This window comes from Neopsephotus bourkii, unplaced genomic scaffold (assembly GCF_033783945.1).
Source record: "Neopsephotus bourkii isolate Nb327-2 ecotype Australia unplaced genomic scaffold, CSIRO-AGI_Nbou_v1 NB_533, whole genome shotgun sequence".
NCBI lineage: Eukaryota > Metazoa > Chordata > Aves > Psittaciformes > Psittacidae > Neopsephotus > Neopsephotus bourkii.
Window position 1 is genome coordinate 2468888 of NW_026901034.1, and position 23004 is coordinate 2491891.

Below are 23004 nucleotides of genomic sequence, written 5' to 3' on the forward strand. Positions count from 1 at the left end.
AATTTGCAGCCTAAAGCCTGGTTAGTACAGTGCAGCTTGACATAACTGATGTTTGGAAAAGAAACTTCAAAGTGAAACAGCTTGAGCCAGGGGATTAGAGCAGATGTGACCTCGAGGGGTCCCTTCCACCCCAACCTTTCCGTGAGTCTGAGGTTCAGTCAGATTTCTGTAAGTGGCTCTAGCCTGTGTGACCCTGTAATGTATTTAAACACAAAAACTTTGCTTTGGGGGAAGGCTCCTCCATTCTGCTGGAGTTTGACTTGAGTTTTAGCCAAGCTCCTCCCCAAGCAGGACAGGGATTGTTTTCAGAAGTTGTGACTTCCAGGGAATGACCAGTCAGTTTGCACCTCAGCAGATCAAAGCTGGACTTGAAAACTTTTGTAACCTCAGGAGCTTTCACCTCAGTTACTCGGCTCTTTTCTGTACTTGGAAAAAGACCTGAAGTTACAATATGCAGTCCTTGTTGGGTTTATTTCCCCCTCAAATTCATTAAAATACTAAAACCAGCTTCGTAACAGGATATCAACATAAATGTTTGTATGTAGTGTTTGAGATAAGAGAGTAACTTCAATACTGTTGCATATACAGTTGAACAGGAAAAATAAATTTCTTGATAATAATCAAAAAGCCTCCGCGCAGCCATCATGACACACGGTCCTAACATGGACAGAATAAATGACCTGGTATTAGAGTCTGCTTTGCCTTTGGTAAGTGTAAGTTGTCAAGGTTCCTCTACATCATCAGCCACTTCTTCTCCCATCTCCTTGTTCTCCATACTGCTGTGGAGAACAGGCTGTGGAACTGGGGTTTGGCTGACAGGAATGCCTGTTCCTCGGTGGACTGCCTCAAGGGTCTGCTGCGTCACATAGTAGCTCAAGTTGGTGACTGGAATTCTTTTCTGCATCTCCTCCAGGTACTGGTAAGCCTAAAGCAATGCACAGAGCTTGTTACGGGGCTGTTGTGCTGAGTGAGTCCCATCAGCCCCCCATGGCACACAGCTGAGGCCTTGAGAGGAGATCAGTGTCAAGGGATGCCAGCGTGAGGCCAGGAGCCTGCAGCCTTGGCTGAAAAAGCAACCTTTCCTAGTGACTTGCGTCAATTCCGTCTTGTTCAGTTTAATAAAGAAGGGGTCTCCAAGCCTGTTTTTATACTCTCCTGACAGCTGAAGCAGTGTCAAAACAATGTGGTAAAGGTTAATGAGCACAGCTGGAGAAACTTGTGCTTGGCATCCCTGTGTTTCATAATAACAGCATTAAAGCCATTCCTGTCACAGAGCTAAGTCGTAGTTAACTTGTCACCCAACACCATGCTAATATGGATGTAGCTCCTGTGGGTCTGTCACACCTTGCTGAGCAGTTTCGTTCCTCTAAAGGAGCCTCTACTATGGAATGTCTTCCTGTAGGATAACCAAGCGATACCAAGCTGCACTGGTGTGTGTAAAGTACAGGCTCTGTAGATTGGAAGAATTCACTTACCATATGGAATTCCTCCACTTGCACATAATGTTCAACCAGAAATCCCAAAATGTCACCGTGACGGATGATGGTGTCATAATCTTGTTCAGCTAGGAGAAGTTCACACTGTCTGACTGCTTCTTTGGAATCCTCACAGTAAACTCTAGTAGAGAGCAAAAGGAAACTGGTAACAATCAGAGAGGGGAGAGCATTCAGCCTGTATGGGAAAACCAGGGAAGGTTTATTTTTACTGTGCCATGTTTCATAATCACCCTTCTGACTACACTTTCTTGGGTCAATACACTTGTTAATATTTCAGGTTACCTTTTCAACTTTGATGTCAACAGCACTTATAAAAAGCATGTAATGGTTTCCTTGCTAGAAAAATGTAACAGCAGCTGTTAGAGGCAAGTCTGCAAATTGTCTGTTAAACTGCAGGTGTTTGTAGAACTTCTTGTCTGGTATTTCTGTCATTAGTTCACATGCTCTGACTCCTGCAGCTCACCTCCGAGCATTGATGAATCGCTTAATCAGGGTCAGCTTGCTCTGCAGATGTGCTAGTTTACTTTCCTGTTCCGGAAGGCTTCTAGTCTTTGCCTTTGAAAGGCACTTACAGGCTTCTGTCAGGGCTCCTTGTGCTTTCTCATAGTTCTGATACTCATCAATTTCTACCTGCAGAGGAGAAATGAGATATTTTGCTCCAGAGATAATAAACCAAGCACCTTTAGCAAGTCACAGAAGGGATGTACCTGAGCACATGCATCATAGAAACCTGCCAGGAGGTCCAGGGCCTGCCCTTTGGTGTAGAAGCTGATGATGTTCTTCATAATCTCTGGGTCCTTATGCCAATCCAGGGATTGTAGATAGTTGGCTGCCATGATATAAATCTCTCTTTGTCTGGAAACTCCCGCAAAGAAGACAATTTTCTCAGTATCTCCAGATTTCAGCAGTGCCCTCATAGCCTAGCAATGGAAAGGGGCACATGAGGGAAGAAGGGAGGAAAATATCATTGTGAATGTGAACCCACAAGCTATGTGAAGATGGATTAGAAGCCTCTCTACTGTATGAAGTCTGTTCCAAGATACACTTCTCAAAACACCCTTGTTTTGAGGAATCTTAGGAAGGTAACAGGCTCAGCCTCCTCAGCTTTTCTCCCTAAATATCCAGGCTGACCTTTAACTTGTTTCCTGCTTGTGTGTATTTCTTGGTGGCCAGGTGGTAATTGCCTTGTCTCATGCAGCAATTAGCAGTCTGCTCCAGCAGCTCTCTCCGGGACTCCTCAGAGAGGTCCTTGGAGTCCTTAGGGACAGTCATCTTCTCAGCCATCTCCTCTGTAATGGTCAGGTTCTGCTTCAGGCAGAGTTTCAGAGCTTCATGATACTAATGGGAGTGAAAAAGCAATAAGATATTGCAGACACTATGCTGATACTTCATATTGCTTGTGAAATTAGCTATATGAAGGCACAAACACTAGCAGCTGTGGATGCTCTATGAGAACATTGTTGTGCAGTCAAGCATCCCAGCATCCATACCTGTTCAAGCACACCCCATCTCATTTTGTTTGCTAAGAACACATATGTTCTTCCATGAAGACCACTGATTCTTACCTGTTTTCTCAGAGGACACTAGTGTGGATACTAAAGATTCATCCATTTCATCTCTTTGAACATAACATTCTCAGAGGCACACAAGTCACACAAATGTCTTAGGCATGATTGATTATGTGAAGGTTTTCAGCAGATACAAATAAAATAAATATAGGCATTTGAAAGATTTTGTTAAATATTTGTTACTTCCCATATAGGAACAAATTCTGAGGGGGACAAATAATAGCTTTTAGACCAGAAAAAGGCTACCCTACCCTTGTAAAATGTGGAAGAAAGTAAGACTGGAGCTCACTGAAGAGAAGTAGGTGTGGGACTGCTCTGGTAAGGCTGAGCTTCAGCACAGTAGAATGTGTGAAAATTTAGGAGAGGAATGAAGCACCTTAACTAACACAAGAGGGACATTATGGGTTTTTTTTGTTGATGATGTTCTAATTTCCTTGTCTACAAATATGTTAGTTTTGAGAATAGGAGTTGCTCTTTTCCCAAGACTGCAAAATCTGCAGGTTTTAAGCAAGAAATACGACCAAAAGTCAGGAACCCATTTCTAATGTTGAGCCAATTGGGCTACCATCACTCTGGCCTGAGAAGCTTCAAACCTCATAGGTGCCTCCATGTCTGTTTACCAGCAAAGGTCAATGCATGTGTGTGAACTTAGGCACTTCTTGTGCTCCTCTTTAACCATGCAGTCAGGGCCCAATGAGGATGGAGCTTACCTTTTTGGCTGTGAGCAGCAGCTCCATTGCCTTCTCGTACTGTGCGTGTTCGATGAAGAAATCGGAGCAGCGAGCCAGCAGGGCTGGGTCTGACCTCTCATCCAGGTCTTCGGCAATCAGCTGTAGGGCCCCGAACTGCTGTGTGGCAAAGGCTAGCTCCAGTGCTTTGGAGAAATGTCCTGCCTGCAAAGTTAGAATACTTGAATGCTTTAGAGACTAGAATAAGCACTGCAGATCAGGTTACAGGATACTCTAGAATGGATTAATAAAGCATGAATGACTAATAAGCAGTATATATAGTAAAAACTAGCATTCAAGGCCAGGTAGGACAGGGCTTGGAACAACCTTGTCTACTAGAAGGTGCCCCAGCCCATGGCCGGAGGGTTGGAACTGAATGAGTTTAAGGTCCCTTCTGACCCAGAGCAGTCTGGGATTCTGTGATACAGTTCATTCCTCTGCTGCAGGAACTGCTTCAGTTTAAAGTTTGATATTTTTTTACTAAAAAAGGCATTTACCTTGTGGTATAACATGACAGGTCTGTCCATTTGCTCTCCCTTTTCCTCATAATAGCAGGCTACCTCTATCATGTCTTCTGGAGAGCTCAGAAGAGCCAGGTTCATCAGCTGGTCATCTAAATTGTGCTCCTATTCAAAAGCAAAGATTTGGTTCTAGGAATGCTGCGAACATTTCATTAATTCTGTCTTCTGGCAAGCCTGCAGCTTTATGCTGTCACGTAGAAGCCCATCAACCCTCTTCTGTGTAAAACCCATGCCAACCCAAGTAACTTTGGACTGCAATGATAATTTGTTTCAGGCAGTTTTCTGTTGATATATAAAAGAAAACAGTGTCCCATGCAACCAAGCAGGCAGAAACCAGGCGCATCTTTGTTGTGGGCTGTGTATGAGCAAGCAGTCTCACAAGAGAAATGGGCACAAACAACTTGTACTGCTTTAATTCTGCTGCCTAAGGGTAGAATCCTACTTTGCTTTGAGACAGAAATGTATGTCTTTACACACCTTACACAAGCGGATAGCATTGTTGAATGCCTGGGCCCTGGTGTAGAAATGTACAGCCTGCTTGATTTCATCCTGGCTCTCATACTGGCGGGCTAGGTGATACGAGGCTGCCCAATTCCCCGTTTCATTCGCTATTTCAGCAGCCTGAAAAGGAAATAGTGATATCATTACTTTGTGCCCGTAGTCTCCCCAGGAATGAGCACTCTCCAGAAGCAGATTGCCAGTTGGACAGGGCAACCTGGTCTAGTGGAAGGTGTCCCTGGCTGTGGTGGGAGTTGGAACTGGATGAGCTTTAAGGTCCCTTCAACCCAAACCAGTCTGGGATTCTGTGATTCTATGCCTCACCTTCTGAATGTTGCCCTGAAAGCAGTGGACACGGACTAGGGAAAAATAATCCTGAGCCAGTGCATAATATTTTAGCGCAGACTCCATCTCTGACTGGCTCTCCAGATACTGTGCCCACCATTTCCACAGGTTCCTAGAAAAGAAACAATATTAACTGCAGTAACAAGAATCACCGGAGACTGATTTTGTCACTCCTTGAGATGTTGAACTCAAGACTAGATACATTTTATAGCATGTAGACAAGGCTTTATCCCACCTCAAGAGTGACATTCACCATAAGGGAGGTCAGCCTAGCTAGGTAAGGTTCTTTCTTGAGCAAGATGTGTCAAAATTCTGAAAAGCTGAGGAGGATCATATGGGTAAGGCAGGGGTTGAAGTTGTGGCTGAAGGAATTCATACCCCTCATTCCCTGCTCTCTTCACAAGTTGTATTTCAGACCTGAAAGGCCTGAAATTATGGAGAAGGAACAAGCATAGCACTGACTTGTCTTTCATCTTGTTGATGTAGCTCTCCAGGGCTTGTAAGTCTTCAGAAAGCATTCGTGGTATCTCGAACCTATGCGTGTCTGACTTCTCATAGCTGTAGCAGAGAAGAACGTGTTAGATGTGAAATGACTACCTTAGCCCAATTCCTGTGTAAAAAATCCATTAATGTTGTTTGACAGCCATACAGTGACAAAACTGGTAACTGCTTCATTTATGCTACTAAGTTCACTGTAAGACCAGCTGCAGTCAGCCAGCACCATCAAAAAAGGTGTTGTTAATATTATTGTTATTATTATTATTAGGCTTCATAAGGCAAACTAGAAACCCAAGATTTCAAACAGCAAATACATTAAAAATCACTTCCACTAACTTCTCTAGGGACTCGTCAGTTCTGGGAGAGGATCAGGCACCAGAAGCACCCAGGTCCGACTAAATTCTGCCACAGCAGTTGTGTCTGGGATGCTCAGGAGAAGTAAACAAGTGGGTTTTGTCATGGAAAAGGAAGGAAAAGAGGGCACTGGTCTTCCAGAGCCAAAGTACAGGATTGGATATTAGTGGGGTTCAACCACTGGCCCTGACAAGACACTTAACCTTTCTGACAGTAAGCTGTATTATCCTGGGAGGGTGCTGGGAAGTTTATTTAACAATGCTGTCACTCCATGAGACAGAAACCACCAGAAACAGGAAAAGACTTTAATTCATTATTACTGGTCATTACCAGCAATCCCCCTTCGCCTGCCCCAAGCCCTCATAGGAGAACAAGGCTCCAACCCTCCAGGTGCTTCTGGCTGGTGCTTACTGGGTGAGGGCCAGGCTCTGCTCGCCGGTTGCCTCCAGGTACTTGGCATAGCTGTAGTAAGTGGTGCGGAGGTGAACCCGATCATGAGCTTCTGCCGTTTCGATGGCTTTCTGCCACTGGTTTGAGGCCTGATAGAACTTGTTCAGGAGGTCATAGCGTTTGCAAGCCTTGTAGAGCCGCTCGGCATCCTCCTGGGAGGAGAGCACACAAACTCCTGCTAACCCTGGTTCCTTGGTGTCCCCCGCTGCCATCACTGTGCTTCAGGGTAGTTCATCAGTACTGGTCATTGTAAAGTAATAATAATCCAGGCAGGGGGGTTAACCAACTAAATATACATAGCCTTGGAATAGCACATCAGTGGGAAACAGGATGTTTATGTGAAAATAAAGAAAGCACTCAGATCCTGGCATTTACTGTATGGTATCAACTTGGGGGGGGACACAACAGGAGTGAGCCATCAGCAATTAACCACTGTCATCAGAAGCATAAACCACTTCAGAAAGGGGAGATCTGCTCACATGGGGCTGCCTGCACTCCTTGGGACCTCTAAGCATGCCTCAGGGGCAGCAACATCTATTGTGGACAACTGAGATCCATTCGTGGGAATAACCGCTGTTCATTTAAGACAGGAGAATTCTGCTGATGCTGATGCAAGGACAAGCAAATTGGAACTATTGTTTGTACACTTTGAGAGGTACTCCTGCGGAAGACGCATTTTCCTGCTCCACCCAGTGGCTGTCCGGCTGAACACTATAGATAGTAAATTGGGATTATCTGTCCAAGACTGAAAAATAGTTTCCGTCTCTTATTGTTTTAAATTCAAAAAACCATAGAGAGTAGAGAAGGAAGATGCCTGCTCTATGAGTCTGCAGGAGATGCAAAAAAAGCAACAGAACTGCATCCCTTTTGGTGCAGTTTCCCTCCACCTCTCCAAACAGATCTAAATATCCAAAAAGAATATTGACACTTTTCAGCCTCACAGCTTTCTCTGCCAGGAAGTTTTTCCAAACATGTAGTTTGAATTTTCCTTCACTTTAACTCAGAATAGTTACTCTCTACCAGTTGTACTCTAAAAATTGTTGTAGGTTGCTAAACACCTTTTTAAACCAAATTCTAATCTTCTATCTTAAAGATTTCCTTGTCTGTGAGATCTTTCCAAGAGCTTAATAATTTGCACTGATTTTTATCTGAACTCCTTCCAGTTCATCAACTTTTTTTTCTGGTAAGGAGATAACTTCAGGGTGAAAGTCAGTGTTCCAGCTGTAGCTGCAACAAATACAAAGAAGTCATCAAATAAGAGCCCACGATGTGGTGTCTCCTCAAATCAGCCCCAAATGGATTTTTGCTATTATAACACCTCAACATTTTTGATCTAATTGGTGAATTCCTATGATCTGTGGGGTATTTCATCAATTCTCCTTTCCCAGTTTTTCCCTCTCACAGATCATATGCCTGGGTCCTTTATGGTTCCCAAACTAGAAATCTCTGCTTTTCTTACAGATCATTGAGGAAGACATTAAACAAAGGCAAAGTGAGGGGAATACATGCTCTTATTATTCATTATCTCAGCAGTGCTTTTCCCAGTTTTCATCTGGTCTTGAACCCATTTTAGATCTCATGTCTAATGGTGATCAGGGGAGTGGGTTCAGACAACGATAAAGACCCATGGGGAAAACAAGATCCATTTTGCTGCCAGGTACAGGCCCAAGGGACTGTCATCCCATGCACCAAACTACAGGGAGAACAACCATGCATGACCATGCCCTCTGGCTCTGCTGGATCTGGGCAAGTTATTGCTCAGGCAGTGGGAGAAGCCAGGATGTAACAGCCAAGCATGGCTCCCTGGGATGGCACCAGCAGTGGATGTGACTAACCAGAGCTCTCCATCCGTGCAGGAAAACTCCATTTTGCCTAAACTCCTGAAACACCTTAAGGCAGCTCTCACTGTCTGGCAGAACAGAGCTTTAGCCTTTCACTCCGAAAGCACATCAAAATGGAACTTGCATTTTCCATACTGAACCTTGAAATACGTTTGATGGAACGTTTTAGTTGGAATACTTTGAAACACATCCGTTTTCAATCCAGTCAAAACTAGAATGATTAAACTTGGTAAAATTATGTCCCAAGAAAAGTTCTTCTATTTAATGTTTCACACATAAACTATCCTTAAAAGATGTTTCTTTTGTTCAGCATTTTCCTTCATTCAGAAATTCTTCATATGGGAGTAAAGCTCCATATGAATTCTGTATAGCAGTTAAAAAAACAGATACAGAGAAGAAACAGATGGCTGCAGTGTTCAAGGCCAGGCTGGACGGGGCTTGGAGCAATCTGGTCTAGTGGAAGGTGGGTTGGAACTGGATGAGCATTAAAGTCCTTCCCAACCCAAACCAGTCTGGGATTCTGTGATTAATTTGCTAGCCCCTTAGGCAGCAATGTCTCCTGGTACTTACGTTTCCAGGCATCAGATTCTGCCATACTCGATATCACCTACCTTCTAAGGAACATCAAAGGGTTTGGGGACTGTTGAGCTGCTGGAGTTCAGGGAAAGCCCCTGGCCAGTGTCAACAGAGAGATGATGCTGAAGGAGGTGCCTATTTCCCTGGGATAAAAGCTCAACTTCAAGAAAATAATTGTCAGAACTATTCTTCATCACTCCTTGAAAACCTGGCAACAGGCTTTTTGCCCTTCCAAGGTTTTTGCACTAGTTTCTCATTTTTGTCTCTAGTGAAGCAGGTGAATATTCCCTTGTATGGTTTGTGGGTTTACCAGCATGCCCAGCTGAATAGCCAGCATAGCCACCCGGGCCTCCTGCTCTGGTTCTTGCTCAGCCTCCCTCAGTGCCTTGGCTCCTCTTGCGTGACCCATTTTTCCAAGGCAAATTCTGGCAACATCGAGACTCTGAGTCTTGACGCACATGCGAGCCATGTTCTCCCAGACAGCTTCACTGTAAGAAAGGAAAAAAAAAAGGGAGAGCTCTTATGGTGTCACCTTCAAGGCCTGAGTACTATGCAAGTAAGATGCAAGGGAAGAGGAGAGCATGAAAGGATAAACGAGTAGTACATAGACAATCTCTGGATGTAACAAAAAGACTCCAGTTGCTGTGCAAAGAAAGATTGAAGAGGCACAGAAAGAGGCATCAGATATAAAGGTTAGTTCTGGAGCTGAATGCCAGAGTCCTGAGGAAATACTGTGGGTTTGTTTTACACCAGTGTCTAAACAAAAGCAGTTACATTTGCACATATATAAACATTTATCATGCATCACTGTGGTTTTTGCTGTATAGACAGTTATTCCCACACTGATGTTCAGAATTCAAAAGAAAAACTATGGGAAAAGTCTTAAATAAATAAACTTTACACTGGAAACATCCTGCTACTGTCCTGCATAGGTCAAACATGGAACAGCTCTTAGGAGCCTTAGGGTTGCACTCCCATGCAGGAACGTCAGGTCTCTGCAGGCAGCATCGCTCAACAGAACCACGGCGCCGTTGACCATAACATGGGGTGACAAGCAAAGATTTTTACAGATTCTATTTACATCTGAGGCTCTTCAGAATAAAGTGCAGCATGTTTGACTAATAGCAGCAATAAGCATTCAAAACATGTTTTTTTTCAGTGTGTGAACCTAAGCGGAGGTATGGTCCATACAGTTCTTGACACCAGCACAGCACAAAATAATTATCTAAATGATAAAAGCAGGGGAAAAAAAAGAATAAATAAAGAAAGAATTGAATAACACTTCAGGTCCTGCATCTACATGCAAATCCCCTTCCCATTTTACTATAATTAAAATGTTTTTTGCTTCCCAGTTGCTGTGGGAAAGCCCTGTACAAACAGGAGAAAAGTGACTAACTGGGAAGCAGTAAAGCAAATGAGACACAACGTGCTGTCAGACACATACATGAAGAAAGGCAGAGAAAAAATGCATTTCCTAATTTACAATTATCACAGAATCACAGACTGCAGCTACAACTGGTATGAAGTTTTCAGGTAGTAATCAACATAAATATGTGGCACAAAGAGTACAGAGAAAATAACACAGGATCAGAAGTGATAGATCAGGGGCAAATTTCAGATAGTTCAGAAGTTCTGCTTGTTTAGAAAAGTAAGAACACGTCTGAATATTTTACTGAATTCCTTCCATCTGCATGTCCACGCTGCATGTACTTCAAACACAGCCTCCTCCCATGCTCTGCTCTGACACGTCCATGTCCCCCAGTCTAGGAAACCAAAAGGACTGTTGAAAGAGAGCACAGAGCTGGAAGGATCTTACCAAAACATCAGTGCTAGATCAAGCTGAGTGCAAGTCCATGCATTGCCACTCAACACAGAAATGCTGACTTAGCAGTAGATGTGACCTTCCTAATTTCTGCAAAGTTGGAACTGGTTTCTCTTTCATTCCAGCCATTGCCTGTATCTGGAACTGGAAAAAGTAGGAAAAATACCTTTAAAGAACATTTAGGTCATGTTAGACATGGTCACCTGTCTTTGATCAACATGGACAGGGAGTTGTGTCATTAGCAGATATCAACATGGACAGGGAGTTGTGTCATTAGCAGATATCCAGTCTTGGGTGCGTGGGCATGGCTGTGCTTCACTATATGGGAAAGAAGCATGCTTTCCTGTCTTCATGCCAGAAGCTGCCAAAAGCCATGTCATTCTGGTAAAGGAATGCACTCAGGTGCTGCCCTGTCAAACTGACCAATAGCAAGTTCCTGAAAGGAAACAAACCCTTTATTTTTCAGAGCTTTAACAGCTCACAATTCCCTCAGTGCAAGATGAGAGTGGGCTTGAGCAGATGAGTGGATGAGAAATCTTATTTAGACTGGAGGGAGTGGAAACTTCTGAAAGGAAACAGACCAAATAGGGTATTTTAAAGTACATAGTTAAAAGATAAGCATGCAAAGACACACAGCAGGACTTGGGATCAATCAATCTACTAGACTGAAAAAGACCCTCAAGATCATCAAGTCCAACCATTCCCTAGCACTGCCAAGGCCACCACTAACCCATGGCACTAAGGACTTAATCTACACGGTTTGTGAATACTTCCAGGGACAGTGACTCCACCACTGCCCTGGGCAGCCTGTTCCAATGCCTGAGCACCCTTTCAGGAAGTCTAAACCTCCCGTGGTGCAGCTTGAGGCCATTTCCTCTTTTACTATGATTTGTTCCTTGGGAGAAGAGACCAGCCACCTCCTGGCTCCATCCTCCTTTCAGGTAGTTTTAGAGATGTTACTCACCACCTATCAGCTGCATTACTCTTTCTTGAACATCAATGGCCCCTTGCCAACTTCAGACCCTGGTGGGACCTGCTGCCCCAGGTTTCCTTTGGGAGCTCTTGCCCCATGCACACCATGAGCCACCCCGGCACCAAGCCAGCTGTGTGCCATGGGCCATCCAGATGACTTCCTCAGGAGCTGGAGCTCTGACATCCCAACTCTCCCTCCTCCACTTCAAGCCGCTTGTCAAACTAACTTGAGGGGCTCTGGCAGCATAGTACCACTTGAGTGCAAAAAAATACAGAGGAAGAAACATCTCCAATTAATATGCCCTGTGCTTAGCAATTTTTGCAAGCTCTGCCTTCCAACAGAGGGGGAGTACACTCCAGATCTCAGCACTGTGGTCACACCAGACCACAGATAGACTCCGGAAGTACTTAGGGTAGAGCAGTGCATGCAGACTAACAGCACAAAGCCTGAAGCAAGAGACAGGCCAAGAGCAGCTCAGCAGCACAAGTACCTGTGACACATAAAAACATTGCCTCCATCAACCCTGCCTCTGCCCTGCAGGAGCGCTTAAAGGAATGTTTCATCTAACAAACCCAGCCATGCTCTGCAGAGGAGCTCCCATTCTCCCACTGGAGCTAAGGATTGTTTTGTTAGGAGCTGCACAGCTAAACCTTCTCCCTTGGTCCATGTGGAGTTGCAGCAGAGGCTGGTTATCTCCAGCAGACATGTCCCTCACAAGAAGGTACATACATGTGATATTTTAATTTTATTCCTCCAGCAAAATATTAGAAACCTGTTTCTGCTTTGAGAGACCATTCATTTTAGCACCATGCTGCACATGCTGCTGCTAAGGTATGCAAGTATTTCTGACCCAGCAACATACTGTTCGCTTGCAAAGACCACCTCCATGTGCATCTATTATATACTTATATTTGTTTGCATTTATTATTTTAATATATTATTTATTATAAGGGGAATAATTTTAACCTGACAGAGGGGAGACTGAGATGAGCTCTTAGGCAGAAGCTCTTCCCTGTGAGGGTGCTGAGGCGCTGGCACAGGGTGCCCAGAGAAGCTGTGGCTGCCCCATCCCTGGCAGTGTTCAAGGCCAGGTTGGATGGGGCTTGGAGCAATGGACTCTAGTGGAAGGTGTCCCTGCCTATGGCATGGGGTTGGAACTGGGTGAACTTTAAGGTGCCTTCCAACAAAAACCAGTCTGGGATTCTGTGATTATATCTTATTTAAAAACTAGAATGGTACCAGAGCAACACAAGTGTGTGAAATGTGAAAGATTCAAAGTACTAAGCTACCACTCAGCACCCAGAAGGTCTCACTGCCTAACAGAGGCCCTAACCCCAGAGCTGTTACCACCACAGACCACTGCACCACACCTCGGCTGGGCAGCGGCAGGGGCCATGTCTCACCAAAACCTTGGGAGGTAACACCACAGATGTGCACTCCCAGACCTGAGCCACAGCCAGGACACTGGGACTGATGCACCCAGCTCCTGAAGGAAGACCTGAGGACCGTCAGCCAGACCCTCAGTTTTACCTTCACCCTGAAAAGACACATCCAGCCTTTCCACACCATGGCTCTTCAGAGCAAACAGACACTTTCTATATTACCTATATAAAATATTATATATTATGAAAAATAATATATAATAATATATGTACTATAAATACATATATTATATACATATATCTTTTTTGAGCTTGCAAACTCCTCAGGTCAAGGTACCCATCAGGTTTGCTGCCAGGAGCAGGCATGCCCACAGGGAAGGGGTGGGTTTAGAGAAGAGAATCATCCAGGAAGCATCAGCAAAACACTTCCACATTTCCCTGTGTTACAAGCAGACCAGCCTTGGCCTTGGCCTTGGGATGGCACAACTTCCCTGGCAGGCAGACATCTCCAGCACCAGAGTTCTGTCCATCGGCTTTGCTGCCCATTGGAATGGGGCAAATTAATGCAGGTCTGGGTTAGAAGAAGAACCAGGAGGTGCAGGACAGTCAAACCCACGGTTTATCTATCCACAGTTGTTAGTATAGGGAGAACAACTCTGTCCCCACATTCCTACAAGGCAGCAACTCTTCTTTCCAGGCCCAGCGTCACTGTCACATATAAAGTGCCAAGTAATGTTTTACCCAGCCACCAGCTCATGCTCTGGGAATTTCCTGTTTTTCCCCTCCTCCTATTTTACTCCCCCCTGAAAAGCCACTCGCATCTGTACTTCATCAGCTAAAGCTAGAAACTTAATGAAGACCAGATGCGGCAACAGTATGAGCAGAGCCACAGGAATGGGTTCTGGGAGCATCCTCCCCATGCAGTACCTCCTCGAAGCCTGAACTCCCCAGGATTCAGGCCACAGTAGCAAACTTTGATGCCTCTTAAGACTGGACACAAGTTTTACTATGTATTTGATACAAAAGTTTTTCTTCCTTTGTATCTGATCTTTTGTATCTGTTATTCTATGAAATTGTTTATAGCATCCAACTGTGTGATTTTATAAACCCTCCTGTTACTATGTATTTTTCATTGCACCTTTTGCATGAAATGTTGAAGGAAAAATCTTCAGGAGTATTATTTAGAAGTGCTGGAGATTTGTTTGTCAGAGGAATCTCACTACAAAATTTCTTTCCATTTAATGGGGGGGATATATTTAGAAAAGGAACATATGTACCATCTCTTGCCTCCAAATATCTTGATCAGGAGAAAAAAAAAGACTCCAATCTGCACCTCACTTCATTGAACTGGATCCTGAGCATTCTGCTTTAAAAGACTACAGCTTAATGCAAAGGAAAACACTAACACAATATTTTTAACACTAACATCAGATATAACTGTTATAACACTGTATTATATAGAAAAACATGTTACTGCATCCTTATAACATTATATTATAGATAATATATTCTAATATATGGTCACATCCCTAATGTGTACATTTCCCTGGAGTGGGAGGGTATCCCTCTGTGCCTCAGCCACAGCCTGGGCTGGCAAAAATGGAAATAAATCCAGCAAGTCAGGGAGCTGCAGACCCAGTGGTGGGGACAAGAACTCCACTTCCTCATCACAAAATAAACCACATAAAAAATTCAGCTCAGCGGTGCAGGCAGCTGGAACCACAGTGGTCTCAATGTGTTTGCCATGAGACTTACCCTGGTGCAACCAGGATCTGGACACTGCTGCAGGGCACTGGGTACCAGCCTTCCCCAGCCACCACCCCAGCCTACGTGCTGCTGAGGGTGGGGTTTCATCATAGAATGATGGAATGGTTTGGGTTGGAAGGAACCTTAAAGCTCACCCAGTTCCAACCTCCTGCCACAGGCAGGGACACCTCCACCAGACCAGGTTGCTCCAAGCCCCATCCAACCTGGCCTTGAACACTGCCAGGGATGGGGCAGCCACAGCTTCTCTGGGCAACTTGTGCCAGCACCTCAGCACCCTCACAGGGAAGAACTTCTGCCTAAGAGCTCATCTCAGTCTCCCCTCTGTCAGGTTAAAGCCATTCCCCCTTGGCCTGTCCCTACAGGCCCTTGTCCAAAGCCCCTCTCCAGATTTCTTGCAGCCACTCTAGGCACTGGAGCTGCTCTAAGGTCTTTCCTTAAGGAGCCTTCTCTTCTGCAGGCTGAACAAGGGCCTCTCAGCCTGGCTCCAGAGCAGAGCTTCTCCACCCCTTGCAGCATCTCTGTAGCCTCCTCTGGACTTGCTCCAACAGTTCCATGTCCTTCTTGTGCTGGGAGCGAAGGAAAAGGCTGGGACAAAGCAGGTGCTGCTTCCTATGGAAAATAAACCACATTCAGTAGTATTTTTCAAATGTCAATAATTTGCCTGGACACCAGTAACTTAAAATTGCACCTTCCGGTCCCTGAAAAAAACGTGTGAGAATAATGTCATGAGGCTTAAATGTACAACAGTGGGGTATTCTGAACAAATAATTCATTTATGATCAACTTTACACACAGGTGACGCTGTGGCCCATGGCTACAGAGGGCTTGGACATGCTCAAATGAAAAAAACCGTGTGACACTGATGGTCAGCAGGGATGAGAAGTTGATCATTCAGAAGTACTATGTAGAATTTCAACACATCTATAAAAAGGACACTGATCTTCAAACCATTGCAGACTGCAGTGCTGCTGTCCTTTCTGCTCTGCAAGCAGCAATCAGCATTCCCAGAAACATTTCCATCATTACAAAAAGTCCCAAATCATCTGTGCTGTGGTAGCACCCATCAACAGATAGACTATATGCACTTAAAATCCTCCAGCCTTCGGCAGTGATTACCTCACTGCAGCTAGAAGGATGAAGCATCTCATTCAAGGCCAGTGCTGTCCCCAGTCTCAGTACCAGCTCCTATGTTTTTACAAGATGGCAAATGGATCCACTTGTCTCATCCCCATCTGTTCCCAGCTACAACATGCTCTGTACCCACCCATCCATCTGCAGCCACAGCAAGAGCCAATCTGGGACAAACATCCACTCTTTTCCTCTGGGAAAACTGCCTGAAATACAAGCTCATTGACTTTCATGGATTTGCATATGTAACATGAAGAATTTCTCAAGTATCATAAATCTCAAACCACAAACTAATGCCATGATGTTTGTATCACCTGGTCCCTTTGATGCTCAAAGGCAAGTATAACCGAGGAAGAATATGATTTATTTTTAATTTTGAAGGAATTAAAAAAAGAGGTTGAATATTCTCACACCAAATAATTGGTGTCAAAAGAGGAAGAGATCTGACTAAGTTTTAAATTATTAGACTGGTTTGTTCAACTTTTGTAAAATAAATTTTACATGTAACATGCAAGTTTCTGCCCTTCTGAAAATACATGCTCATACTTCCACAAATCACAAAAGCCAAAGACAGAAGTGGGCAGAAGCAGTTAGTGTGATGGGTAGAAGGGATTTTTCCCCAAAGGTAAAACTCTCCTGGCATTATCTGTATATGAACATCTGCCTTGCTGGTGAATAAAACAAGTAATCAATGGCTTATAAAATATGGAAATATGGTCATTGTTAGGAAGTTTCTCTGAAGAATGGCAGACACCAGCCACTGTGTTATGCAGACTGAAACTTCTAAACTCAGAGATGTACAGAAACATCACCAAACACAGGAAAAAAAAAAAAAAGAAACCAAAGTTTCTGTACTGCTGTCAGAGGATGAAGATGCTGAAAGTACCTACAGCTTAATCCATTTAAGGATTAAAATGAACCAAGCACATAGAGGAGGGATGAATTCATAGCCAGATTTGTACATTCAATTCCAATAGCTGAAAACTAATTGTAGAGGCAAATGAACCTCATTGGAATATTGTCCACTACTCTCAGCAACAAGTCTTGCAAAATGAAACGTTGCCTTTCAAAAAAATTCCCAACCAGTTTGTCTAGGTATAGAGGGTCAGTACAGATCTGTCAATTAGGGCAAAGTAACTTAGCTGGTAAGAGAGAGCTGCCATAAAACTAAATCAGTTTCTAATCTATTTTGTTAATTACACTGATGTAAACTCTCGTGCCAGCATCTCCAGTGTGGCTGGTGCAGCTGCTGCTGGTGATGCCAGCACTGAATCATGGCTTCTGCTCCCTCTCCAGCTATGGACAAAAATGTCACACCTTCACCTCACCATATACTATTTAATACACTCCATACAGTAGGACTTTGACAGGCTCAGACCAAAGAGCAGAATCCCAGGCAGGGTCAGGGGATGCTGGTAGCTGCAGCAGGGTATTACCCACTGCGATCTCTGCCCTCTCCCTCAGCCCTGAGCAGGATACATCAAACCGCCATGTGGAGAGCCAGCCTCTGCAAGACCCCTCCAGAAACATCTGTGTTCAGGGACAGTGTGAAATAATGGCCTCAACAACTCCTTAATTTGCTTATCAGAGCTGCTTTCCTTGCAGCTTTTGCAGCACCAGTGCCACTGACCTGGTATGGATGTCGATTTTGTACTGGACTGTATTAAGCAACTTGCAGTGGCTTTTCCATGTTCTGAGCACCAAAGGGAGGTGACCAGCCTCCCAGGGGCTCTTAGGGCCACCAGTGCTTACAGCAAAGTGGGATGTGCAGCTCAGGGCTATACCAGTGATTTCCAACTTTATCCACATCGCGAACAGTTGCAACTGACTTTTCAGACACCCCCAAATCTGTTTGTTTATCAGGTGCAGACTCTCGAGATTTCATATTTTCTATTTATCTTTCATGCTTCCTTCTAGTCTTGCAGAGAGGACGGGGGTCATCAGTGGGCACACACAAACTGCATTCATCATGCTGTTAAGCAGTCAACCCCCCTATTGTTTTGCTTTCAGTAAAAAGTATTTCAGAATCCGTCTCCTCTATCTGTTCCTGCAGACCCGATGCTCCGAAGGCTGATACTGGGGATTTCCGCCCCCTTCCTTAGAGGACCTCTGGGCTGCTCCCCATCTCCACTAGGATGCGCAGCCCTGGCTGGGCGAGTAGGAGGAGTGGAACGGGGAGGGGGGTATCTCCGAGGGGAGGAGGGACAACTTTAGAAGTCACCCTAGTCTTTTCCTTTCAGGAAACACATCCTGTTAATGTTCGACTGCCGTGGCAGTGGCTCTGTTTGTTGCAGTGGACTACGCCCTGAGGCTCACCAAAAAGAGCCACAAAAACCATTTCCTCTCCGCGGAGGTGGGGAGGGGTCGGAGGGGGCGCGCTCTTTCCCCACAGCAGTGGCTGTTCTTCGGCCCCTGCACTCGCAGCTTGGGTTTTCAGCGAGGGACACGGCAGAGCAAAGCCCTGGAGATTCTCCAAACTCGCAGTGCTCTGTGAGATGACAGCACTCCCCTCCAGTTTGGCTTGTCTTTGAGAGAATGACATTTGTCACAGTTTGCGGGATATTCTGAAGCTTGCATCCAAAACCAAGGCTTTTGGAGCAGTGCTGGCTGAGTCAGAGGACCGGGCGCTTGGCACACTGCTGGCCAGCATCCCAGCCTCAGCCCCGGCAGCAGCTCCAACCTCTTGCTTCGAGACTGGATTCTGTCAGGATTCGCTGCGTCTCACAAGGAATGGACCTCCCTGTTGTTCAGTTTATCACACGACTGGCATTACTTATCAAAGTACAAGAAGGTGGATAAGCCAAAGCTGGGAAGCACCTAAAAAAGCCTCTCTGTGTTCCTATTTTATGGAATTCTCCAACCTACCTTTCAAAATTCTCATTTCCTTGATCTGAAACACCTCTGGAGATTACTTTGAGAATGAACGGTGATGTCCTCTAGCCCTTCATAACATCCTCGCAAAACTGCCTGTTTCAAGTCCAATTTCAATGTGCTGCAGCTGACTGAGACCTCGTGTCTTCTGCAAATAGGGACTGGCAGCAAGCTGACAGTCAGATATGACTGTCCAGAAACTGGTAGCCACAGCTGTGTTGGTAGCCCTGGTCTCACTTGTTCTCAACAATGCTGCTGCCTTTACTTCAAACTGGGTGTACCAGACCCTGGAGGATGGGCGTAAGCGCAGCGTGGGGCTCTGGAGGATGTGCTGGCTGGCAGAGAAGAGCAGAGGAGGTGCAAGCACGAATGCCAGGCATGGGCAAGGGGAGGAGCGCGAGTGTGAAGCCCTGGGCTGGGGTTCGGAGTCAGCTGGGTTCCAGGAATCCCGGAGCACTGTCAAACGTAAGTCCCATCTCTTGTTTGCTCTGCTTTTGCTATGCTGCAACTGACACAGTGTACCTGGTCCCCAGGAGATTTATAACCTAATCCCAAAATTGTTGATGACCATCTGATTCTAAATATCACTTAAATTAATTTGGGAGAAAAAAAATGACATTCAGCAGTGATGAACTAAACTCCTCCTCCCCCACTCCACAAAAGCAATAATTTATACTGTGTAGTTTTACACAGTACATACAACTATATAAGTGCAAGTTCAAAGCTCTGAGAAATCTTCTGCCTGCTTTTACCCCCTAGGTCCCTGCTATCAGCATGTCCCTTGCTGCTCAATACATTTAACCCCAGCCCCAGTTGATCTGAATAACATAAAATTAAAAAAAACAAAGTAAGCATTCAGATGCCACATGAAGATATTTCGCCCTCTGCTTACATTTGTGGGAAGTGCCAGAAGCAGAAAAGACAGAAATACTTTTGGTAAAAACATGTAAAATTGAGACAGGCCTTAATGTATGCAACTACACACAGCAATTGGTATCATGGTTGGGAACATGAATGTCATGAAGCATGGTGTGTTCCTCATTTTGCAAATTCACAGACCCATTGGATCTGACAGATGTCTATGGCATAACCTGAGCTAGTTACAAGTTTTAGATGAGATGAAGCCTGTACCTGTTGAGAAATACAAAGCTGAATAATAAAAATATTCATTTTACTTCTCACAGTCCTCGTATTAACACCCCCGCTGTTGCTCAGCTCTAGAGCAGAGCTGTGCCTGGAGTAGCTGTGGCCACTCAAGGCAGGCCACAAGCAGCTGGTAACAGTCAGGGCCATGTGTCCCCCACATCACTGCTATGCAATGGTTTGGGTTGGAAGGTACCTTAAAAGATCATTCAGTTCCAACCCACATCCTTCAAGGAACTGAATTTAACAGAACAACTGCTTGTGAAGCTTACGCCTTGACAGACACTAAGATCTTTCCAGAGGTTTTAAGTGCTCATAAACAGCTCTGCTACCTTGGTGCCATTAGTTAATAACAGAAATGATTTCAGAGATTTTTTTTTTTCATGGTTTGAAATGTGGAGAAAGAGAAAAATGCTCTGTTCCTCCTCACAGTCTCTGAAGATGAAACCTCAGAAGTATGAGGGGGACTTCTTTAAAAACCTGTTTTAATGTGGACCCATTCCACACATTTTCCGACACAATTGTGCAGTAGTGTTTACTTCACATTTGCTAATATTAAACCTGCATAAAGCACAAACAGAAAGCTTCCAAACCATTGTAAAGCCCTAAACCTAACTTGCAATTCTTTTTTAACCAAAAGAACTTCTGTTCTTGACAAATGACAAATAAAATGGATTAGACTGTTGAAAAGCTCCTTGATGTGTATCACCAATTTCTTCACTAGAATCACTGTCCCAAATAATATTTATAAGCCATTTCTAACTTGAAAAACATGCACACCAGTCATTAATGTTAAAAGTACACATTCTGTAATCAACAGCTGGAAAGAGCTGCATATTGGAATTTGGCACCTGCAGCACTTTAAACCCACCAAATTGTATTTCAAGTCAGAACATGGGTGGTGAGAAAAAAGATGGGCGCAGATATGCCAGTTTCATAGCAGAGTTGTTTGGGCAGCAATTTCTTTACATCAAATAAAAGCAAAATGTGATAGGGAAATTTAAAATTTCAGAGTAATAATCACAGCATGGTCTAGTCCCCAGAGGAATCCTCTAACAAACACTCTTAAAGTTTCTAATTTAAAGGAGGACTTTGAAGTCCAGTGACACAATTTGTATAGGAATAAAGCACCCATTAACTATTTAACGTGGAAGTAAATAGTAAGCAAAAGGCCAATTCTGCATTTAGAATAAAATCTCCACAGCTGTGCCATGACAAACTAAGCAGGAAACAAATCTGTTGACAGACATGTTTCCAAGGATTGTACATACAGTCAATACAGGCCTGATTCTGCATCCACAGTTTTGTCATTTTTTCTAATGCGAAATCATAACTTATTTTAGAAATATATACATGGCAATCCTCATCTGTCAGTTATAGATAAATCACAAACATGTATGTGTATGTTTATACATACATATAAAATCTTTCTGAACAAAGAAGTTCCTTCCTCAATGATAAGAGTTAAAATGCAGTATTTTGGATTCCATTTGTCCAACAATAAACAGAAAACATGTTCTTCCAACAGCAATGCAATAAAAACCACAATCTTGCTCATATTAAAAAAAAAAGATTATGTATACACACACATACATACGGGGGGGGGCAAGTTATTTATATCACAGTTAAACAAAAAAAGTAAAACCTTTGAGAATTTGCTTTTACTAATGGCTTCGTACAAGTAGTATGGAAGTAACAGCCAGCTAAATGCACTGCTACAAGCAGGCTCACTCCCTGGCAGAGAGAAGTGCATTCTTAAAACTTCTATTTTTCACTGATTTTCACTGCCTGCTCTTTCTCCCACTGAAATCACAGCCAATGCTCCTTCTCAGAGGACACAACACAGTGGGGTGGGGTTTTCCCCCCATCATCATGTACACAGCTCACACAAAATGACTGCAAGAAAAATTGTGGAAGTAGCTCATTGTGTCAGGATTGCATGTGCTTAAAGTGAAAATAACCTACAGCAAATTGAAACTAATCATAATAGAAGTTTTGCACATTTTTTTGTGTATGACAGATCATAGCAAATGATCTGACAAAAGATTGTGCAGAGAATGAACTACAAAAGTCACTGTGATGGAGCATGTTGGCCAAAAGCCTGTCTGAATAGGCAAAGTCACATTCCATATGAAACACCTCTCTGATCCAGTTCCCTGGTAACAGGACACCTGTGTGAATTATTTCACCATAACACAAATCACTGAAGCTAGAGGAAATGAAGGTGTTTCACATTCATATTCTATGATGTAAACACTGCATCAGGGATATTTAAGTGTCAGTAAAGGACTCCTGGTATAAATGCCAAGTGATACAAAAGACCAGGGGACTTTACAGATGCTGCAGCAGAGGCACCATGAGAAATAAAAGATGAGAAATGTGGAAAAAAGAAATCCAAAGATAGAAGTAGATTATATTAAAAAACTTATATGGAAACAAAGTGTCTCATCGTCAACTGTTTCAGCAAAGCACAATGGAAGAAACATGGATGACACTGGTAGTAGGGGAAAGTACCTCAACTCTGGTTTTCAAACTTCTTTATCCACTTCTTTCACTCCTTACCCTGCACCCTTCTTGTAACTATCCGTGATGCCAAAAAGCTTCTGTGAGACAGTTCAAATGACTAACAGTAAGAATAAAAATCAGGTGGAATGTTTGGGGTGTGGCAATTAAATGCTTTTTTGTGTGTTTTTTTTTTTTTTTTTGTTGGATTAAGTGGTGGTACCAGCAGTTCAACAAGTTCTGCTTCTAGCCCAAGCTGAGTGATGTTAGTGTGTGATAGCTCCCTCAAAGTGGCAACAAACTGCCACATCTGAAATATTTACTTATGCTGAGAAGCAGAGCCCAATTATGAAAACACCAATCAAAGTTTTTCTGACATGGACAAACCTAAATGACAAACTCAGAAGGCTTCGTCAAGAACTCAGATGGTACATCCCCTCTTCAAACACTTTAAGGAAACCTAGACAGGTCACCTAACTCTCTTGTCACCTGAGTGAGGGCAGAGAAATTTGCCAAAGATGCAGTTTCAGAGCTGTTGCAA

General features: G+C 43.9%; 2 protein-coding genes across 3 annotated transcripts in view; one reads left to right on the top strand and one right to left on the bottom strand.

Moving 5' to 3' along the window:
• Positions 1 to 444: 444 nt before the first annotated feature.
• Positions 445 to 23004, bottom strand: part of IFT140 (intraflagellar transport 140) — an 80667-nt gene continuing 58107 nt past the window's right edge. For both annotated transcript variants that reach the window (XM_061350757.1, XM_061350758.1), the window contains 12 exons: positions 9186 to 9363; positions 6420 to 6610; positions 5619 to 5714; positions 5136 to 5268; positions 4791 to 4934; positions 4290 to 4418; positions 3775 to 3957; positions 2628 to 2834; positions 2204 to 2416; positions 1960 to 2126; positions 1476 to 1617; positions 445 to 925 (listed from right to left, as the gene is read on the bottom strand). In XM_061350757.1, coding sequence (XP_061206741.1) covers positions 722 to 925; positions 1476 to 1617; positions 1960 to 2126; positions 2204 to 2416; positions 2628 to 2834; positions 3775 to 3957; positions 4290 to 4418; positions 4791 to 4934; positions 5136 to 5268; positions 5619 to 5714; positions 6420 to 6610; positions 9186 to 9363 — 1987 coding nt within the window. In that variant the 3' untranslated portion in view covers positions 445 to 721. The remainder of the gene's footprint in view (positions 926 to 1475; positions 1618 to 1959; positions 2127 to 2203; positions 2417 to 2627; positions 2835 to 3774; positions 3958 to 4289; positions 4419 to 4790; positions 4935 to 5135; positions 5269 to 5618; positions 5715 to 6419; positions 6611 to 9185; positions 9364 to 23004) is intronic.
• TMEM204 (transmembrane protein 204) overlaps positions 18306 to 23004 on the top strand; it is a 28801-nt gene continuing 24102 nt past the window's right edge. Inside the window, exon 1 of the mRNA XM_061350816.1 lies at positions 18306 to 19283. Coding sequence (XP_061206800.1) covers positions 19004 to 19283 — 280 coding nt within the window. The 5' untranslated portion in view covers positions 18306 to 19003. The remainder of the gene's footprint in view (positions 19284 to 23004) is intronic.